This window comes from Chrysemys picta, chromosome 1 (assembly GCF_011386835.1).
Source record: "Chrysemys picta bellii isolate R12L10 chromosome 1, ASM1138683v2, whole genome shotgun sequence".
In the NCBI taxonomy this organism is placed as follows: Eukaryota; Metazoa; Chordata; order Testudines; family Emydidae; genus Chrysemys; species Chrysemys picta.
The window spans coordinates 347526471-347547611 of NC_088791.1; the positions used below are offsets into that span (position 1 = coordinate 347526471).

The 21141-nt window shown below is 45.0% G+C and overlaps 1 protein-coding gene across 2 annotated transcripts in view; it reads left to right on the forward strand.

The window, feature by feature from the left end:
- The window catches only part of CLPB (ClpB family mitochondrial disaggregase), a 145737-nt gene that overhangs the window by 40860 nt on the left and 83736 nt on the right, over nucleotides 1–21141 (forward strand). For both annotated transcript variants that reach the window (XM_005292193.5, XM_065581841.1), the window contains one exon: nucleotides 13982–14110. In XM_005292193.5, coding sequence (XP_005292250.3) covers nucleotides 13982–14110 — 129 coding nt within the window. The remainder of the gene's footprint in view (nucleotides 1–13981; nucleotides 14111–21141) is intronic.

Consider the following 21141-nt stretch of genomic DNA (forward strand, 5'->3'; position numbering starts at 1 on the left):
TTGCTGCCTGCCCTCTGCTGCAGATCATGACTGGATTGACAGTAAAAAGAGGAACTGTGTGACGTCGTTTCACACTACTCCTTATACCTTCAGTTTGGAGCACAAGGAGAACAACTGTGCAAATGCAGACAAATGGACACTACTTGCTAGAAATCTCCAATCTCAGGCGCATGGTGCGCATGCACATCCATGTGTGGAAAACAGATAGGGACCATGCATCATAAAGAATCTCCATTTACAGGTAACATTTGAGTGCACAGGAGACAAAAGCCGGACCTGGGGGAGGGAAAAGAGTAGACTGGGTAAAGGAGCATAGTGAAACGGGAACTGAAGGAAGAGAGACTGGCACTGGGAGGGTGGAGACTGAGACTGGCTAGGCAAGGAGACTGGGACTGGGAGCTGCCGTGGCGGAGGCTGGGACTGATTGGGCAACGGGACTTGGGAGCTGGGGTGAGACTGGGACTTTAAACCTATGAGGGAAATGGTGGGCGATTTGGGAACCAGTTGGTTGGGCAGGGCATATTGGGATTGGCCGAAGAACTGTTGGAGGAAGAGAAAGAGATGGACCGTATGGACCAGGAGACTGGGGCTTAGAATGGTGGGTTGGGGGGTGTTCAGACAAGGAGCTTAGGTCTTGGGGGAGAACTCGGACTTGCTGGGGAAGAGACTTGGACAAGGAGCTGGGGCGGACTGGGAGCCAGTGGGAGGGAGATGGGACAGACAGATTAGACAAAATGCTGGGAGAGAAGAACTGGGACAGGCTGGGCAAGGATACTAAGAACATAGACTCATTGACTTCAAGGCCAGAAGGGACCATTGTAGTACCTCCCTACTTTGTGTCATCTGCAAATTTTATTAGCACATTCCCACGTTTTGTGCCAAGGTCATGAATGAAAATGTTAAATAAGATTGGTCCCAAGACCAGTCCCTGAAGAACTCCACTAGTGACCTCTCTCCAACCTGACAGTTCACCTTTCAGTATGACCCATTATAGTCTCCCCTTTAATCATTTCCGTATTCACCTTTCAGTTCTCATACTGATCCCCATGTTCTCCAACTGAAGTAATAATTTCCTATGTGGAGCTGTATTAAATGCCTTACTGACATCCAGGTAGATTAGATTTACTGCATTTCCTTTGTCTACAAAAGCAGTTATCTTCTTAAAGAGATCAGGTTGGTCTGGCATGATCTAGCTTTTGCAAAACCATGTTGTATTTTATCCTAATTACTGTTTACCTATATTTCCTTAACTACTTTCTCTTAGCGGTAACTATAACAGGACCGCTTGGAAATAGTGACCATAATATAACAATATTTAACATTCCTGTGGTGGGAAGAACACCTCAACAGCCCAACACTCTGGCATTTAATTTCAGAAAGGGGAACTATGCAAAAAGTAGGAGGTTAGTTAGACAGAAATTAAAAGGTACAGTGACTAAAGTGAAATCCCTGCAAGCTGCATGGACAGTTTTCAAAGACACCATAATAAAGGCCCAACTTAAATGTATACCCCAAATTAAAAAACACAGTAAAAGAACTAAAAAAGAGCCACTGTGGCTTAACAGCCATGTAAAAGAAGCAGTGAGAGATAAAAAGGCATCTTTTAAAAAGTGGAAGTCACATCCTAGTGAGGTAAATAGAAAGGAGCATAAACACTGTCAAATTAAGTGTAAACATGTAATAAGAAAAGCCAAAGAGGAGTTTGAAGAACAGCTAGCCAAAAACTCAAAAGGTAATAACAAAATGTTTTTTTAAGTACATCAGAAGCAGGAAGCCTGCTAAACAACCAGTGGGACCCCTGGACGATCGAGATACAAAAGGAGCACTTAAAGACGATAAAGTCATTGCAGAGAAACTCAATGAATTCTTTGCTTCAGTCTTCACGGCTGAGGATGTTAGGGAGATTCCCAAACCTAAGCCATCCTTTGTAGGTGACAAATCTGAGGAATTGTCACAGATTGAAGTGTCACTAGAGGAGGTTTTTGAATTAATTGATAAATTTAATAATAACAAGTCACCAGGACCAGAACCCAAGAGTTCTGAAAGAACTCAAATGTGAAATTGCAGAACTATTAACTGTGGTTTGTAACCTGTCCTTTAAATGGTCTTCTGTACCCAATGACTGGAAGATAGCTAATGTAATGCCAATATTTAAAAAGGGCTCTAGAGGTGATCCTGGCAATTACAGACTGGTAAGTCTAACATCAGTACCGGGCAAATTAGTTGAAACAATAGCGAAGAATAAAATTGTCAGACCCCTAGAAGAACATAAATTGTTGCGCAAAAGTCAACATGGTTTCTGTAAAGGGAAAGCATGTCTTACTAATCTATTAGAGTTCTTGAAGGGGTCATAGAATCATAGAACTGGAAGGGACTTTGCGAGGTTATCTAGTCCAGTCCCCTGCACTCATGGCAGGAATCAGTATTATCTAGACCATTTCTGACAGGTGTTTGTCTAACCTGCTCTTAAAAACCGCCAATGACGGAGATTTCACAAACTCCCTAGACAATTTATTCCAGTGCTTAACCACCCTGACAGTTAGGAAGTTTTTCCTAATATCCAACCTAAACCGCCCTTGCTGCAATTTAAGCCCATTGCTTCTTGTCCTATCCTCAGAGGTTTAAGAAAAACAATTTTTCTCCCTCCTCCTTGTAACATCCTTTGACGTACTTGAAAACTGTTATGTCCCCTCTCAGTCTTCTCTTTTTCCAGACTAAACCACCCCAATTTTTTCAATCTTCCCTCATAGGTCATGTTTTCTAGACCTAGAATAATTTTTGTCACTTTTCTCTGGACTCTTTCCAATTTGTTCACATCTTTCCTGAAATGTGGTGTCCAGAATTGGACGAAATACTCCAGTTGAGGCCTTGTCAGCGTGGAGTAGAGCGGAAGAATTACTTCTCGTGTCTTGCTTACAACACTCCTGCTAATACATCCTAGAATGATTTTCGATTTTTTTGCAACAGCGTTATGCTATTGACTCATATTTATCTTGTGATCCACTATGACCCCCAGATCCCTTTCCACAGTACTCCTTCCTAGGCAGTCATTTCCCATTTTGTATGTGTGCAACTGATTGTTCCTTCCTAAATGGAGTACTTTGCATTTGTCCTTAATGAATTTCATTACTGCAGACCATTTCTCCAGTTTGTCTGGGTCAACAAACATGTGGACAAGGGGGATCCAGTGGACATAGTGTACTTAGATTTCCAGAAAGCCTTTGCCAGGGTCTCTCAATTAAGTTGTCATGGGATAAGAGGGAAGATCCTTTCTTGGATTGAGAACTGGTTAAAAGACAGGGAACAAAGGGTAGGAATAAATGATAAATTTTCAGAATGCAAAGGGGTAACTAGTGGTGTTCCCCAAGGGTCAGTCCTAGGACCCATCCTATTCAACTTATTCATAAATGATCTGGAGAAAGGGGTAAACAGTGAGGTGGCAAAGTTTGCAGATGATACTAGACTGCTCAAGATAGTTAAGACGAAAGCAAACTGTGAAGAACTTATAGACTCATAGACTTTAAGGTCAGAAGGGACCATTATGATCATCTGGTCTGACCCCCTGCATGCTGCAGGCCACAAAACCGTCCCTACCCTTTCCTTGACTCTGCTGATGAATCCTGTGTCTTAGTGACTTCAATTGGCAGAGAACCCTCCTGCTAGAGATCCCTGCCCTATGCTGCGGAGGAAGGCGAAAAACCTCCAGCCAATCTACCCTGGAGGAAAATTCCTTCCCGACCCCAAATATGGCGATCAGTAAGACCCTGAGCATGTAGGCAAGAGTCTCCAGCCTGACCCTTGTTAGCCATTATACTATTTACCTACCATATTCTTCAGCTAATATGTTTTACCATTAAACCATTCCCTCCATAAACTTGTCTAACTTAATCTTAAAACCAGACAGGTCCCTCGCCCCCACCGTTTCCCTCGGAAGGCCGTTCCAATATTTCACCCCTCTGACGGTCAGAAACCTTCGTCTAATATCAAGCCTAAACTTCAAAAAGATCTCACAGAACTAAGTGGTTGGGCAGCAAAATGGCAAATGAAATTTAATGTGGTTAACTGTAAAGTAATGCACATTGGAAAAAATAACCTCAACTATACATACAATATGATGGGGGCTAATTTAGCTACATCTAATCAGGAAAGAGATCTTGGAGTCATGGTGGATAGTTCTCTGAAGACGCCCACGCAGCGTGCAGCGGCAGTCAAAAAAGCAAACAGGGTGTTAGGAATCATTTAAAAAGGGATAGAGAATAAGACGGAGAATATCTTATTGCCCTTACATAAATCCATGGTATGCCCTCATCTTGAATACTGCGTATAGATGTGATCTTCTCATCTCAAAAAAGTTATACTGGCACTAGAAAAGGTTCAGAAAAGGGCAACTAAAATGATTAGGGGTTTGGAACGGGTCCCATATGAGGAGAGATTAAAGAGGCTAGGACTTTTCAGCTTGGAAAAGAGGAGACTAAGAGGGGATATGATAGAGGTATATTCGCAATTCTCCCATTATAGGGTATGCCCCCTGAGTTTATGGATTCATTAAAAATCCTTGGTATTGGTCTTGCAATATCATGTGCCAGTTCCTTTAATATTCTTGGATGCAGATTATCTGCCCCCTCTTCCCCTCCTCCCCCCGAGTGGATCCCATTAAGCTGTTTGAGTTTGACTTCCATCTCAGATGGAATTGCTACTTCTGTAAGCTCATTTCCATTAGCCACCCTGCCACTACACCTAAGCTCGTCATTACCCTTATTAAAAACGGAGGCAAAGTATTTGTTTAGGTGTTGGGCCATGCCTAGATCTTTAATCTCCATTCCATTCTCAGTGCTTAGCAGTCCCCCTTCTTCTTTCCTTGTTTCATTTTTCTTTATATGGCTAAAGAACCTTTTACTATTAGTGTTAATTTCCTTTACAAGGTCTAACCCACTTGGCTTTTGGTACTTCTCACTTTTCCCCTACACACTCTGACCTCCAAGGGACAGCTTTCCTGGCTGATTCTTCCCATCTTTGATAGAATAACGAGCCTTGTGGATAAGGGTGAAGCGGTGGATGTGGTATACCTAGACTTTAGTAAGGCATTTGATACGGTCTCGCATGATATTCTTATCGATAAACTAGGCAAATACAAATTAGATGGGGCTACTATAAGGTGGGTGCATAACTGGCTGGATAACCGTACTCAGAGAGTTGTTATTAATGGTTCCCAATCCTGCTGGAAAGGCGTAACGAGTGGGGTTCCGCAGGGGTCTGTTTTGGGACCGGCTCTGTTCAATATCTTCATCAACGACTTAGATATTGGCATAGAAAGTACGCTTATTAAGTTTGCGGATGATACCAAACTGGGAGGGATTGCAACTACTTTGGAGGACAGGGTCATAATTCAAAATGATCTGGACAAATTGGAGAAATGGTCTGAGTTAAACAGGATGAAGTTTAACAAAGACAAATGCAAAGTGCTCCACTTAGGAAGGAAAAATCAATTTCACACATACAGAATGGGAAAAGACTGTCTAGGAAGGAGTACGGCAGAAAGGGATCTAGGGGTTATAGTGGACCACAAGCTAAATATGAGTCAACAGTGTGATGCTGTTGCAAAAAAAGCAAACATGATTCTGGGATGCATTAACAGGTGTGTTGTGAGCAAGACACGAGAAGTCATTCTTCCGCTCTACTCTGCTCTGGTTAGGCCTCAGCTGGAGTATTGTGTCCAGTTCTGGGCGCCGCATTTTAAAAAAGATGTGGAGAAATTGGAAAGGGTCCAAAGAAGAGCAACAAGAATGATTAAAGGTCTTGAGAACATGACCTATGAAGGAAGGCTGAAAGAACTGGGTTTGTTTAGTTTGGAGAAGAGAAGACTGAGAGGGGACATGATAGCAGTTTACAGGTATCTAAAAGGGTGTCATGAGGAGGAGGGAGAGAACTTGTTCACCTTAGCCTCTAAGGATAGAACCAGAAACAATGGGTTTAAACTGCAGCAAGGGAGGTCTAGGTTGGACATTAGGAAAAAGTTCCTAACTGTCAGGGTGGTTAAACACTGGAATAAATTGCCTAGGGAGGTTGTGGAATCTCCGTCTCTGGAGATATTTAAGAGTAGGTTAGATAAATGTCTATCAGGGATGGTCTAGATAGTATTTGGTCCTGCCATGCGGGCAGGGGACTGGACTCGATGACCTCTCGAGGTCCCTTCCAGTCCTATAATCTATGATTCTATGATTCTATGATTTCTTGTAGGCTTTGGGCTTTCTCTGAATCGCCTGTTGGAGAAGCTTGCTCATCCGGTTTGATCGTCAACCCTCCCCTATGAATTTTTCCCCTTGCTTGGGATGCAGGCTTGAGATAGGTTCTGTAACTTTGACTTAAAGTAATTCCAAGCCTCCTCCACATTCAGATCCTTGACTTGAGTTCTTCAGTCTTGAGTTCTTCTACTTCCCTAACTAATTCCCTTACCTTTTTTAGGTTTGCCCTTTTGCAATCAAGGACCCTAGTTGCAATTAGCTGAATTAGCTGTCCTCTACAGCCAGTTCTATGAGGTCCTTGCTACTAACCAATACTAAACCTAAGATGGCGTCACCTCTTGTAGGGTCAGAGACTGTTTGGTGAAGAAATCTGTCAGCTGTCACCTCCAGGAATATCCAGGCCCTACCATTATTCATAACACTTGTCCCCCAATCTGTGTCTGGGAAATTAAAGTCTCCCATAATCACACAACTCCCAGTAGTATTTATTTCATTAAAAATATGAAAGAGATCTCTGTCCATATCCAGATTGGATCACGGGGGTCTCTAGCAGACCCCAAGCACTATCCCGGGGGAGCCTTTGTTACCTTTCTTCCCCAAAGTGATTTTGACCCAAACAGATTCTGTTTTATCCATTCCATCACTTCTAATTTCTTTACAGTGTACCTCCTCATTAATATGCAATTCTATTCCACCACCCTTACCTTTATTTCTGTCTTTTCTGAACAGCACATACCCTTCAATAGCTGTGCTACAGACATCACTACTATTCCACCATGTTACGGTTATTCCTATAATATCTGGTTTCACTTCCTGCACCAATAGTTCTAGTTCCTCTATTTTGTTACTAAGGCTCCTTGAATTGGTGTCCAGACATCTCAGTTGTGTTTGCTCAGCTTCATCCATATTCCTCACCCAATTAGGTACAGTCATTCTACTGCCAGTATCACCTACCTGACTGTTAGTTCCAATACCAGTGACACTATCTTTCCTCTTGATGTCCATTCTCCTACCCTCTGTTGTTCCTTTCTCTGTTGCTGTAACCTCTCTTACTTGATTTTCCAACCACTCAGTGTTAGAATCAGGCGTGGAGATTACATGAGCATCTCCTCTGAATTCCTAGTTTAAAGCTTTTTAATCAGTTATGCCAGCCCCATCCCAGAGTTCCCTTCATCATAATTGTGTCTCGCCTTCGCTCTGCTCCTCTAGGGACAGGCAGAATCCCACGGAAGGTCATCTGAGCCTCCATTTCTTTAAGAGTCTTCCCCAGCCTGGCATAGTCTGCCTGAATGTGTTCCAGCAAGAATTTAGCTGTATCATTTGCTCCCATGTGAAGGGCAATCAGTGGATTCTTTACAGCTGCCATTATAATCCTCTTAAGCCTCAGGTCCACATCCCGTATCTTGGCTCCTGGCAGACAGCACACCCTTCTGTTCTCCGGATCAGCTCTGGTGACAGGCCCGTCTGTTCTTCTTAGTAGGGAGTCCCCAGTCACGTAGACTGCCTCTTCCTGGTGTTGGTGCGATTCTCCAGCCTTCCCCCCTTCTGATCTTTCTGGTTGCAAGACCTCTTGTCTTTTGTTCTCACTTGCCATCTTCTGTGAGTCATCCTGTATCCTCCTGGGATACAGAACTCTGGCTGTCTCCGTTGACTCTTCCCCTCTTCTTGTAGGACTTGTTGCTCTTCTCTTCTCCCTTGTTCTCCCATTTTCTGTTACTGCTGCTGTGTCCTTCTTAATTTTCCAACTCAGCAAACCTGTTCCTGAGCTCTGTTTCTCCTTCACTATCCGGTCTTTTCCTCTGCCTGGTTCTTATAGTCACATGCTTCCACTGGCCACTTTCCTCACCCAGCAGTTTCCCCTCAGAGTTCTTCAGTCCAGCTTGCATCTGTGAGTCTTGAGTTTTCCCTTCAGCCTCCTCTCTCCTTCCTTCCTCCATCATCTGCTCGAATCCCTTTCAAAACTCAACTATAGTTTCTATCTGCATCTCCAAACCTCAGATCTTCTTCTCCATCAGCTCTATCAGGTGGCACTTCATACAGAAGAAGCTCTTTTTAGTACTCGCTCCAGGGTAACGTACATGCCACAGTTTTCACATCCAGTCATCTTCATTGCCTCTTCCATTCCTGGAGGTCATTGACACTGCTGCCTCCGTAGCTGTCATAGCTTCCCTCTTAAGCGCCTGTCCCGGAGAAAAAAGGGAAACACAAACAAACACACACAAAAACAAAACCAGAACACCACACACTCCCTTTCTCCAAACTCCCACTCAAACTCCCCTGTTTCTAGCTCTGTTTGCTGGCTCCTGTGTCGCTGACTGGCTGCTTGACTGTCTTTATAGGCTCCCCTAATCAGGGAAGTCCTGTCCTCTAATCAGGGCTCTGCTGTGATCAAAGGCTCTGCTTCTCTCACAGCACACTGCTCCCTACCAGCTCCTGCAAACTTTAAAAAAAAAAAAAATTGCGCGGGGAGAAACTGGTATTAGCTGGGAAAGGAGACTGGCACTCGGGTGCGGGGAGAAGATTGGGACTGGACAGTGAACCTGGAGGAGGAGACTAGAACTGGCTGGGCGAGGAGGAGGAGCCTGAGAAGTGGAGATTGAGACTGGGTACTTAAGGAGAATAGGACTGGGACAAGAAATCAAGAGTGGGGAAGAGGTTGGAGGAGGGGACAGGGTAGGAGTCAAGCATGGTGGGGAATGAACAGAAGAGTCTGTGCCCACTAGAACACACTCCCCTCCAGAGCCTGGAATGGAACCTAGGAACCCTGAGTCTCACCATTCTTCTGCCGTCAGCAAATATCCATGAAACCCCCTTGCAAAGTGTACTTGAGTTTGCAACTTCAGTAATGTTCTGTTAACATAGTTTTTTGTGTGTAATATATAGTCTTTGTAATTCTGTATAGCAGGTTGATGCTGGCAAAAGGAGCTAATAAGTTTTTAAAAATCTACTGCCTTTTTGAATGGGTAAATGAATATAAGTGTATCATTTTGTAAGACAAACTATTATGTTTGTGTCCCTTTGGGCCTGGTAGTTGAATTGCCCATTACCAGCCACAAACAAAAGTGTGGTGCAACGGGGACCTGCCTGTGATTCTAACATCCTAAAATCTTGTTTTCTGGGATCAAAATGGAAATGTCACCTCACTTCAGGAAACTGCTTCATGTTCAGTTTAAATGCAGTCTAATTGAAGGGGGGAGGGTTTGTGTGTATGTCAAGATTAGAGAAATGATCGTGAGCTGACGTCCTTCAGTATCCTGGAGGTGACGTGGAGACACTGCCGCCCCACTGACTAACATTTATAAAGCCACTTTTATCTGGAGGGACGCCAAAGCACTATGCAAAATTATAATTAGATGGTTTACATCATCCACTCAAATGCAGCCACCTCTGGGGTGAAGTAAGGCTGCTCTTGCACCAGCAACACTGCGCAAGTTTTTAGAAGTGGATGTAAAACCCTGAATAACTTCTCTAGTTGAAACTGCAGGGGAATGTTCTGTGGACAGACAGATTGCACCTGTTTGGCGTTTGGCAAGGTATTGGCGTTAACTTCCGTGCTGTGAATGCAGTTGGATCTTTTAGGCTCTTTCATGGTCAGCATCTCAGTTTCGCATCTGATCTGAAACAGGCTCCAACACAGCAGTGCTCCCAAAATTGGGATGTTGGTTTAGTCCTGACCCAGGTAAAAGGGCATCACCTACTGAGTCACCAGCACCACTTCCTGTGTCATCTGGCTCTTTAGAGGTGTCTCATCCATCTAAGTAGTGAGCAAGCCTTACCTTGTGACAGCCGATGAGTCCAAGATGCCAAACATTCTGCATGGTTTCCCTGAGGAAGGCAAGTCTAAGCAGTATCTTTCTGGTCCCGTTCCATATCACCTCACCACAACTCATGCAGCTACCAGAACTCCAACCTTTCCTGGCACTTGTAACTAAATTAACTATAGCTCCTGCACTTTGACCTTTGGCTCAGAAATTAAACATTTCCTGCTTATTGTGTGGAGCAAATTTAGGAAACCCGATTACTTTATCAAAGGCAAATAGTGCTTCTCCTGCATTATTTGCAGAATAAAATACCGCTAATTAGTCTGGTAGCAAAGACAGAACTGTGTGATGAGATTGTCCATTGGTTTAGTACAGCATTTTGGCCTCATTGCTGAGAGCTTAAAGTGAGATAAAGTCAAATGAAGGTGTAATCTTTCAACCTTTGCCTTTGATAAAATGCACGTTCAGAAGATGGATCAACTCTAGAGCAATTTTGACAGGGCGTTATTTTATTTTTAAATGCTCCTTGCTCTCATCCCTCATTGTAACGTATTAGTTCTACCGACCCTCTCGTTGATGGGAGCTGCGAACACACATGCATCAGACTGCTGTAGCGGCAAATGCAAAATGCATGAAACAACATTAAAAAAATGAACAATGGAGTGCCAATACATAATGCATGTGCCTAGACTTTATTTAAGACAAAGTATATCAACCAATAAAGTTAATTGTTTTTGTCTGCATACAGTTCTCTAAACTAATATATTTTATTTTTGGGGGGTGGGGAGAAATAAGTCCACTCAGTTAGAAGTTGCATTAATTCTTTGGTTGACATGTTTTATTAAAAAGAATAAATTCAGTTGCATTTTTAAAAAGAGAAAGAGAGAGGGAGAGAGCGAAACTGCCTCTTTTTTAAACCGATTTGCATATTTCGCGTATAAATATTTTTTCATAAAAACTTCCAAATCAGGGGGATACACGCCACACGCACTGCACAAAATATATTGCAGACATTTATATGGATGGCAGGAAGGGAGACAGAGGCCTGAAAATTTCCAGGCACCCAGTGATTGATGGCAGACGAGGCTTCCCCTGACGCTTTATTGAGTTTCCGATGATTATCTCTTGCTGAGACATTTTTTACAGATGACGGCCGAGCTGTCACAACGGACCATGGGGGAAAAAACCCAACAATAATAACACTTTAATCTTTTTACTGCACTGCTCCCTAGTATCTCAGATTCATCTTCCCTGACGCACGCAGTTCATTATCTTGCCCCTCCCTGGATAGGAAATGAAGAAAAATAAATAAATATACATACACACCATGTATGCTTATAGAAAATGCCCGCAGAAGGAAGGGAGCGTCACGTTAATTGCTCTTTTTGCAGGTGCTGGGTTTTATTAGCAGAGGTGCCGGGCTGGAATGGGCTTGGCTACTAGTTACAGTATTGTATTTAGGTTTTATTGCAACTTTTAGGTGGTGGAATCAAGCAGTAGTTATGGGAAGGTAATGTAGGCACGGTGCATTGCGGATGGTCCAAGTTCTGTGTCTGTTATTACTGTCACCAATTGTTCTGTGCTTGGAGCTGTACAAGATCCTCACTGAAAAGTCCTTGTCCACAGGAGCTTACAGTCAAGGGGCTTGTTCTGCCATTGGCTATGCACACGTACTCCCACTGTAGTCAATAAGAGTTAAGCATACACATCCAAGAGCGGAAAGTGGCCTGCCATGTCGCAGACATTCATTCAGAGACAGCATGTGCAAGGCCCTTCCTGTCACTTACGCCTTATGGTGGGGATGTACCTCCCCCCTCCCCCTGGCAGGCTCTGTGCTTCCAAATAACTCCAGCTAGGTTGGGGCAAACCAAGAGAAAGGCTGCTGGATCCACACTTCTGAGGATTGACTGCCCGGGGGAGAGGAGAGTATAACAAAGGGGTGACTGATCTTTATTTTCTGGCCTCAGTCAAATGACATGGGTCAGGGTTATAAAAGGTACGTGGCAGGGGTCACATGTCACATGGCAGGGTTCAGTGACTCCAGTGGCTGGTATTATAGCGTCCCTTTCTTTGAAAATCAAAGGTAAGTAAAACACAATATCAACCAAAACCAACAACCACTGAGTAAAACAGCCAGTCAAGAGAACAGCAAATGGTGTTGTCTAGGGTGAGGGAGCCTGAATCCCCTAACAGATGAGAGGGTTGCGCTGTGTGTTATTGGACGTTGGTCAGTCAATGCTATCTCGAAATCTTCTGGCTTTCTGATCACATGGCCCCGTTTTGGTCTCAGAACAGTTTCTTCAATGGGGTGTCGGGCCTCTAAGGTGGATCCTTATGCAGCTTCCGGTGTCCTCCTTTGTCTGTGACTAGGGCGGGGCAGGTTGTTTCTGTCAGCCGTGAGCACTCTCAGGGTATGTCTATGCCACGGTGAGACACCTGCAGTGCTGTACCTGTGCCGCTGTAGTAGGAAGAGAGCCTGAAACATACGGCCTTGTATCAGCAGCCTGGTGTGAGGCCTGAGGCCTTAACCGAAGTAGCGGTCAAGCTTTGCTGATCTAAAGCAAAGCTAGCAGAAGTCAGGCTCTGCCGGCTTGCAATACCAGCCCTGTTCTTGCCAGGTTCTGTGAGCTTGCAAGCAGGCAGCGCCTGACTTCTGCTAGCTTTGCTGCTTTGCTTCATATTACACCATTGGAAAAAGGGATCCCAGGCATCCTTAAGGGGTCATGAAATAGTATTTTTTCTGTTGTGGTAGCACTAGGAGCCCCACTCCTGGCCCTCACGGTGCTAGGTTCTGTACAAACCCAGAACAAAGGACAGTCCTTGCCTCAAAGAGTTTACAGTCTAAGCATCTGACAAGGGATAGGTGGTGGATACAGAGGACAAGGGAGCACAAGGAAACAGTGAGAATATATATATAAAATAAAACCTTACGCTGAATATTGTGCTTCCCGGACCTCAGGCCAGGATAATTGTGCTTTAGCTTTGAGGGGAGAAGGTATTTCTGGCAGGTTGGTTTGGTTTTGGTTTTTTACAGTAGCCGTTTGAAGCTTCTGCGAGTTGTGGAATATTCAAGGCAGCCCCAACAGAGCTGGATTCGTGGGCAGAGGGCAGGTGGGCAAACAAAGCTGCGTGATAAATGCAGTGCACTGTTACTGTGGGGAGTGTGTGCGTCCAGTATGCAGGTGCACACAAAACTGGTGGTGGTGTAGCTGTGCCTAGAGGCTTGTCAGTGAGTGTGCTTTTCCTAGCCCTGATTTGCCATAGGAGACAGAGATGGACCATAAAGCAAAAGTCTCCATATTGCTCACGTGTATTTAAAAGTAATTTCAGTTCAATGAAAAAGAGGCAGCTAAAGTTGCGGGGTTGGGTGGGTGGAGGGGTCTGTGAGGAGAAAGCGTCTTGCTTCCGCTCTGGTATCCCTGCTGCTGCCAGCGAAGGTGAAGATAATCGACCACTGGTAGCACCTCTGAAACCTCTTCTGCTTGGCAGAGAAGAGGCCCGGCCTTCCAGCAAACTCACCCTCCTCCTTGTTACTGTTGTGAGGGCATGGAGTGAGACCCTCAGAAACCCAGCCACCCTGGCTCCTGCCCACCGGGGTGGGGATACCGGCCTACCGGCAGCCTCCCCTGGGGCTCTGGGCTGTTCCCAGAGAAGGTAAGCAGGCCTCCAGCACCGTCCTCACCTCCAAATGCTGAGTGATGGCTGCCTCGTAAACCTGGTTGGATGGAGAGTGGGGCAGCCTGCCTCCAGCAACCCTTTCCTCCCATTGTCCCTCTGCCGAGGGGATAGTGTGGGAGGTGGGACTGGGTGACCAGGGGCCTCCCCCCCTCATCCTTTGGGAATTATACTTCCCGGGTAGCTTATTTTGACAGTTTGCGTTGTTTCACCCTGTGAAAAGCCAGGTGCATTTTTAACCCAACTGGATCTTTACTTTGCCCCACTTTATTGAGCTGCATGTTCACCCCTCTCCTTCTGCAGTTCTGGTAACCCGGGAGGATGATTTCAACAACCGCCTGAACAACCGAGCCAGTTTCAAGGGATGCACGGCTCTGCATTACGCTGTGCTCGCTGACGACTACGTGACTGTCAAATTGCTGCTAGACGGAGGTAAGGTCCATGGCTTGTAGGGGTTCCTGGGTCAGGATCACAGCTGCGGACTGTGACCTCGCTCCTTATTGATTTACAGTATGAATTGTGATTTACTGCTATGTTGGATTTATTGATCCGCTCTTCTTGATGTTCCCTTTTGCGTCTCCGGGCCGGTCTTTCATACCACTTCCGATGCCTGGAATAGCCTCCCTCCCCCTATACATGATGTGTCCTCTCTTTTCTCCTGAAAATCGGCACAAAAAGACAGAACAAAAACCAATGGCTGAAAGCTGAACCCAGACACATTCAAATGAGAAATAAGGCAGAAATGTTTAACAGTGAGGGCCATTAACCACAGGAAGAAACTACCAAGGAAAGGGGAGGACTGGATTGCCCATCTCTTGATGTCTTCAAGTCGAGACTGGATGCCTTTCTGAAAGATAGTATTTTAGCCCAGCGCAAGTTATTGGACTCAATGCAGGGATGAATAGGAGAGATTCTCTGTCCTGTGTTATACAGGAGGTCAGATTAGATGATCTCATGAGCCCTTCTGGCCTTGAAATCTGGGAATCTCTCCTGACAACGCGTTATTTTCCAGCTCGCTCTCCACAGCCCAGCTTTGCTCAGCTGCTGCCAATGCCGTGGCTGTGCCTGTCCATGTAATGTGGATTACAAGACAACTCAAGGAGAGCAACTCCTTGATAAAAGGTGAGAGAGGAGGAAGATTGTTCCCTCTGACATGTCCCCCCCTTCCCTTTTTGGGTAACTCTCTTCCTCCCCGTCCCGCCCCCTGCCTTGTCATGGCTTATTTGTACTGCAGTCACACCTAGAGTTTCAGCTGAGTTATGGGTCCCTGTGCTGGGTGCTGTATATTAAGTTACAGTCTCTACCCTGAAGAGCTTACAGTCTATGCAGACAAGACAGGCAGAGCAAATACCATTATCCCCTTTTACAGAGGGAGAACTGAGGGCCGAGGTCACATAGAGTGTCTCTATGAGCGCCAGGAGTGGCATCCTGATCTCCGAGTCCCAGTCCAGTGCAGAAAGCACAAGACCCTCCTTCCTTGCTAATGTGCAGTGTCTAACTCATGCACTAGGGGCACGGACCAGGCTTTATTATATTGTGTGTCATGGCCAGACACACCTATGGTGATAGACCAATATTTTAATAATAAAAAATAACGTACCTCACGTTTATTTATTTCCACTACTTTTAAAAATTCCCATCTAGTAGGATTGACTGACGCTACCATGACACCAGTTCTATATCTTTCCCCTTTTCCATCCTAATTATATTTATTGGGGCTTTCCCCCCCTGTATAATTCATAAATAACCCCTTGCTATAATTATTTAACTTTTCTATTGCGGTAGTGTCTACAAGGGGGGCATTGTGCAAGGTGCAGCACAAACATGGGGTGCAGGTGAAAAATTAAGAAAGATGGAGGAATGTGGCAGCAGAGAAGGCTGAAAGCACTAGGAGGAGCTGGGAGAAAACTGACAGAACCCTGATATCACACCGAGTAATGTACTCTACCATTGACAAGGCAGAGAAGGAAAATACTAAGGATGAGATCCTGGCCCTCCTGAATGGCATAGCTCTCATTGATTTAAGTAAGTTAGAATTTCACTCAGCCCACAGCTCTATCCCAAACCAGACTGTTGAGCATGAGAGAAGCGCTGACAGAGAGCCACCAAAAGAAAAGTTGATGCAAATAAGCGTCTCTAGCATCTCCCGAATGAGGAATCTGGGCTGAGACCACAGCAGACCTCAGATAAAGAAAACGGAAGGGTATGTGCTGCCTTCCAGGTGCCATAATAAGTGATGCCACAACAAGGGTACCAGACATCCCAGAGAATGCTGAGAATTACTACTGATTGGGAAAACCAAAAAGTCTCCATAAGTACAGTGTAACAGGCTGCAGTGCTTGCGGGGAACCATAAAGAGTACAAGGAAACAGAAACAGTTAATGTAGCTTTGCAAGGGGCTTCTCAAAGGTATGGCCAATGGATTTTGAGATGTGAATTATACTATGGGAGAGTGGGGAGGAGTTGTTGTGATTATTTTATTATATTTATTTGTATTACTGGAGCCCCCAGGAGCCCCAGTCGTACTAGGCACTGTACAAACAGAAAATTAAAAGTTCCTGCTCCAAAGAGCGTGGCGTTCGGAGAGTCAGAGATTCCAAGGCTGGAAGGGACCATTGTGATGATCCAGACTGGCCTCCTGTATAGCACAGGCAGAGAATTTCCCCCCAAATAAGTCCCAGAGCAGATCTTTTAGAAAGACATCCCATCTTGATTTTAAAATTGTCAGTGACGGAGAATCAACAGTGATCCTTATATATACTTTCAACACAGTCTAAGTATAAGACAAGAGTCAACAAATGGAGACAGACAAATGATGAGACACTGATGGTCAGCAGGGTGGGCAGTGGTCTCAGCACACCAGCAGCCTGGCCGTTGTCAAGTTTTCTGTAGGTATCCCGGCAAAGGAGAGTTTTGGGAGGGATTTGAAGGAGGATAAGGACGTAGCTTTGCAGATGTTTGTGGGGAGCTCCTCCCAAGCTTGTGGGGCAACATGGGAGAGAGCACGAAGGTGCTTGTTTGAACATTTAACAAGTAGGCAATGAATGAGAGGGGAAAGATAAGGTGGGGTTTGGCAGTGAAGGTCCTTGAAAGTGAATATAAGCCGTTTATGTTTGATGCATTAAAGAAGGAAATCCATTGGAGGGATAGGGAGCCCAGGGAAGAGAAGGTGATGTGGTCAAAGTGACAGGCTAGGAAAATGATCTTTGTAGCAGCATTCTGAATAGATACAAGCAGGGCAAGATCGCTTTTGTCCAGACCAGAGAGAACGATGTTGCAGTAATTGAGACACAAGGTGATGAGAGACTGGATGAGAGTTTTAGCTGGATGGATGGACAGGAAAAGCTGTATCTTAAGGTACATCTACACTTGTGGTGGCGTGTACGGTACAGACGCTGCACATGCAGCTATCACAGGTATAGACAGTGAGGCACGGGTTAAGCAAGTAAAGTGCCCTACACTCCTGACCCCCGAGGGTATAACCCCTACACAGGCTCTCCACACACCCAAGCGGTGCCTCCCACATCTACACTGCTACTTTTAGTAGTGTCGTGTCATGCTGCTCTCTGCTACCAGAGCCTTTCACTGTGGCATGTAGCTGCACACCTCAGTGACCAGTGTGAACGCAACCTGCCTTTCACTGCGGCATGTAGCTACACCTGTAAAGCCTGTAGTCTGCACACTGCTGTAAGTGTGCACGTCTAAAGACGTAGCTTTAGAGAAATTATTCAGAAAAAATCGGCAAGATTTAGACATAGCCGGGAGGTGAGGACCTAGAGAGAGGTGCACGACGAAGATGGTGCCCAGGTTACAGGCCTGAGTGACATGTGGTGTTCACAGTAATTGAGACAGGAGGTGACCGGGTGATCTTGGGGCGGGACGAGATTAGGAGCTCTGTTTTAGCTTTGTTGAGCTTGAGTTGGCAACTAGACATCCACGAGGAGATGTCAGAGAGACAGGGTCAGGCTGAGATTTCAGATTTCAGTAATTGCCATGTGTGCTTTGAAAATCTCCCCCAATAGGTGCAAGGTGCTGGAACGCCCATGCAGGAGTTCGAATTCCGCAGCATGAGCTCAGGTATATTTGCAAAGCGCAGTTGTAAATATGTGTGTATGCAGAAGGGAGGTCAGCCTTTAAGAATTTAGGCCATAGTGCATCATATATTTTCAAATATCTCTCCATCTTATCTATGTATCTGGCCACTGTTACAGCACTGTATGAGTGCTGTTATCAAATCTGGTTCCAGGCCTGAGAGGGTTTGATGTTTTTTATTTTGTTCTAAATCTGTTCCTGCTGGACATTTGTTTTGGAGCTGATGATATCTCTGTGAATGAACTCCTCCAAATTCAGGTCTGATCACAGACTTCTGCTGGTGTCAGATTGGCTCAGCGCTGAAGGATTCACTCTGATCTTAGAGAAAATCCCTTAATACACTGGGGGATTGTTTCACTTTTTTATTTTTTACACAATATCTTAATTACACTGAATCAGAGTAAAAGATCTAAATTTAATCTGCCAAAGCACTGGAATTCGAAGGCCTGATTAACATTCTGCCCTTTTTAATATGATCCACTGGAATCTTTCCAAATACAAATTCAAGTCAGGATGTGCTAAGAATATGTTTCCAAAAGAATCAGAGGGGTAGCCGTGTTAGTCTGGATTTGTAAAAAGCAACAAGGAGTCCTGTGGCACCTTATAGACTAACAGACGTATTGGAGCATAAGCTTTCGTGGGTGAGTACCCACTTCGTCTTTCCAAAAGAAGGCTCTGATCCTGCAAAGATGTGAGCACATGCCTAAATGTATAGTCCCACTGAAGTCCCACGGTGAGAGAACTCCCAGTGTGTACAGCTAAAGCACATGCATGTCTTTGCAGGATCTGGGACTAGATTTGCAGTGCACCTCAGATCTACCTGTCTTTACCAGTCCAGGTACTATATCCACCATCCTCCCTTTGCCATCATGATTATGAGGAAAACTAATGATATTTTACTCACCAGTTAAAATAAAAATTATGCCTCCCTTGGCAAGCAGAATTCTGCCAGACTGATGTTGTTATAAAGTCTCTCCAAACTCTTCCCTTTGATCTTCCACTTTTTGTGCCTTAAAGTTAGATTTCTCATTGTATTGGTTCATGATTAGTATGGGACATGAGGTTTTCATTGCATTGACTCCGCGTTCCCCCTCCCCCTCTGTGCATTAACAAAGCAGCGGTTCGGACATTCTTGTTAGTGTTATCCGAGATGAATACGTAGCTGCGAGTCTGAAGGTCTCAGAAGTAGGGATCGAACACCTTTAAAAGTGTGCCTGCCGCAGGCCCTTTGTGCAGATAATTTCCCCATGTGGTCTGCCTTTGACATCTGAGAGAGGGATGTTTCCTGTTTGCTGACATGGAACAGACTCCCTTCACTCCCTCCTTTATACTTCCCTACACCTGCCTTTTTACTGAGTGTCCATTTACTCGCTCCTCCACTTCCTCCACTTGCCGTCCTGCCCTCGGGGCCAGAGCCATTAACCACCAAGGCTTCTCTCCCTTCTCTGTGCTTAAACAACTACCTCTTCTTCAGGGCTTTTTATGGGGAGCTTCCATGTGCTTGGCTACAGGCAACCTCCCCCTCACCCCACCTCTTTGGCCTTTTGTGGCCTATTCACTGGCTCACTTGACCCTTCCGGGACCTTATCCCCTTGTGGTCAGCGTGTGTGCGTGCCCAGCAGACCGCGAGACTAAGTCACAGCTCTGTTGTACTTTTGGGCAGTTGTTGGTGACATTTCACAGTCTCCTGACCCGAGCTGACATAAACGGTGCTTATCTGAAGGAGTGGGTGGGAGCCTCTGAGCTACACAGAGCACTTGTCGCCTTTCAGCTCGCTCAATGCAGGATCGATTCGGAGGGGTTTGGTTGGTTGGAAGGAAGGCCGGGCCTATAACAAGTAGCATATATAGGTCACTGGGTTTTAGGGATGATTTAATAAATGTATATTTTGATCTACTGTATTATTATACTAAGGCCATTTTCAAAGGTCTTACCCTTATGGAGGTTTGTAGGCCATCCTTGGTATAACAAACTTTGCCCTCTTTTAGCACCTTCCATTTCAAAGTATGTTACAAACCTGCTCAAACCTCACAGCCTGCCCTTGAGATAGGTAATATCCCCTTTTTTTTACAGATGGAGGAACTGAGCTGTGGAAAGCTTGAGTGACTTGCCCAAGTACATGCAAGGAGTCGATGGCAGTGCTGGGAATCAGAACTCAGATCTTCTGACTCCCAGTACAATGCCTTATCCACAGTGCCACATTTGTTTAGGCTTCAAGGCTCCTTGCTGTAAACTCTAAATCTTTGCCTGCATGATTATTTGTATAGTGCCACAGGAGAATGTGTGGTTTGCAAATTCATAAGAAGATGGGGTCCCTGACCCAATAATATCACACTCTTCTTCAGACAAGCCCAGTAGATGAAAGCTAATAATGGAGGCTATGATAGGAAATATGCGTTATTTTGTTTAATTTTTTACTCTTTGGTATTCTGAGTTTTTTTTCTTTAATTTAAGCGCCATTTGACCAATACAGAGCAGGGGGTTTATGACAAAAGAATAAATACAAGTCCAAGATTCAGGCACAAGTTGTGACTGTACTTTGGAGTTGTGTTATTAGGCTGATGTGTGGTGAGGACTTCAGTTAAAAGCTACCTGCTAAAAGATGGGGGAATGAATAGGAGCAGGCTGTATGCTGGAAGAGATTTTGAAGGAGGCTAGAGAGGGCGCTCAGACTACAGTGATGAGAGTCAGGTAAGTACCTAGATAGATTGAGAGCTCTATTTTCATGTCAGAGTGCTGAGGTTTTACATGGCTAATTTGAATTCCCGGGACAGTCAAGCAGGGGAGGTTTTCGTTGACTGTAATCCCAGAGGAAGTGCTCCCTTTTTAACAATGTGGTGAGAAAATCTGGGTCCTTGAGGTGTTGTTTCCTCCCCTCCTTTTTACCCTGGGTTCTAGAGAAGACACCACCCTCCCTCCATTTCCCTTGTAAAACAGAAACACGCATCCCAGCCTGGTCTCTGTTCAGTCCCTTGTCGTCTTAACCATCATCAAAGTGTAGCCGTCTAGGCGACGGGTACAGGGATACAGGTCTGCACATATAATGCTCAGCCTGTTCTTCAACTTGCGCATGAGGACGTAGAACGAATGAGACTTGCGGGATCAAATGCTGTCTTGATTTCTACCTGCACAGCTCCACCGACATCAGTCAGGTTCTACTCCTGAGTGACTTCGCGTCTCTGTGCTTCAAATTGCCCAGCTGTGCAATGGGTATCATAATATCTGCCTAGCAGCGGTGCTGGGGCTTATCTAATCAGCGTGTGTGCACAAAGGGCTTTGAGCTACTTAGCTGAAAGATGCTGCAGAAATTCAGTGTATTTATTTATTATCCAGCCCCTGTTTTGATCCAATTTGAATATGCCCTTAAAGAT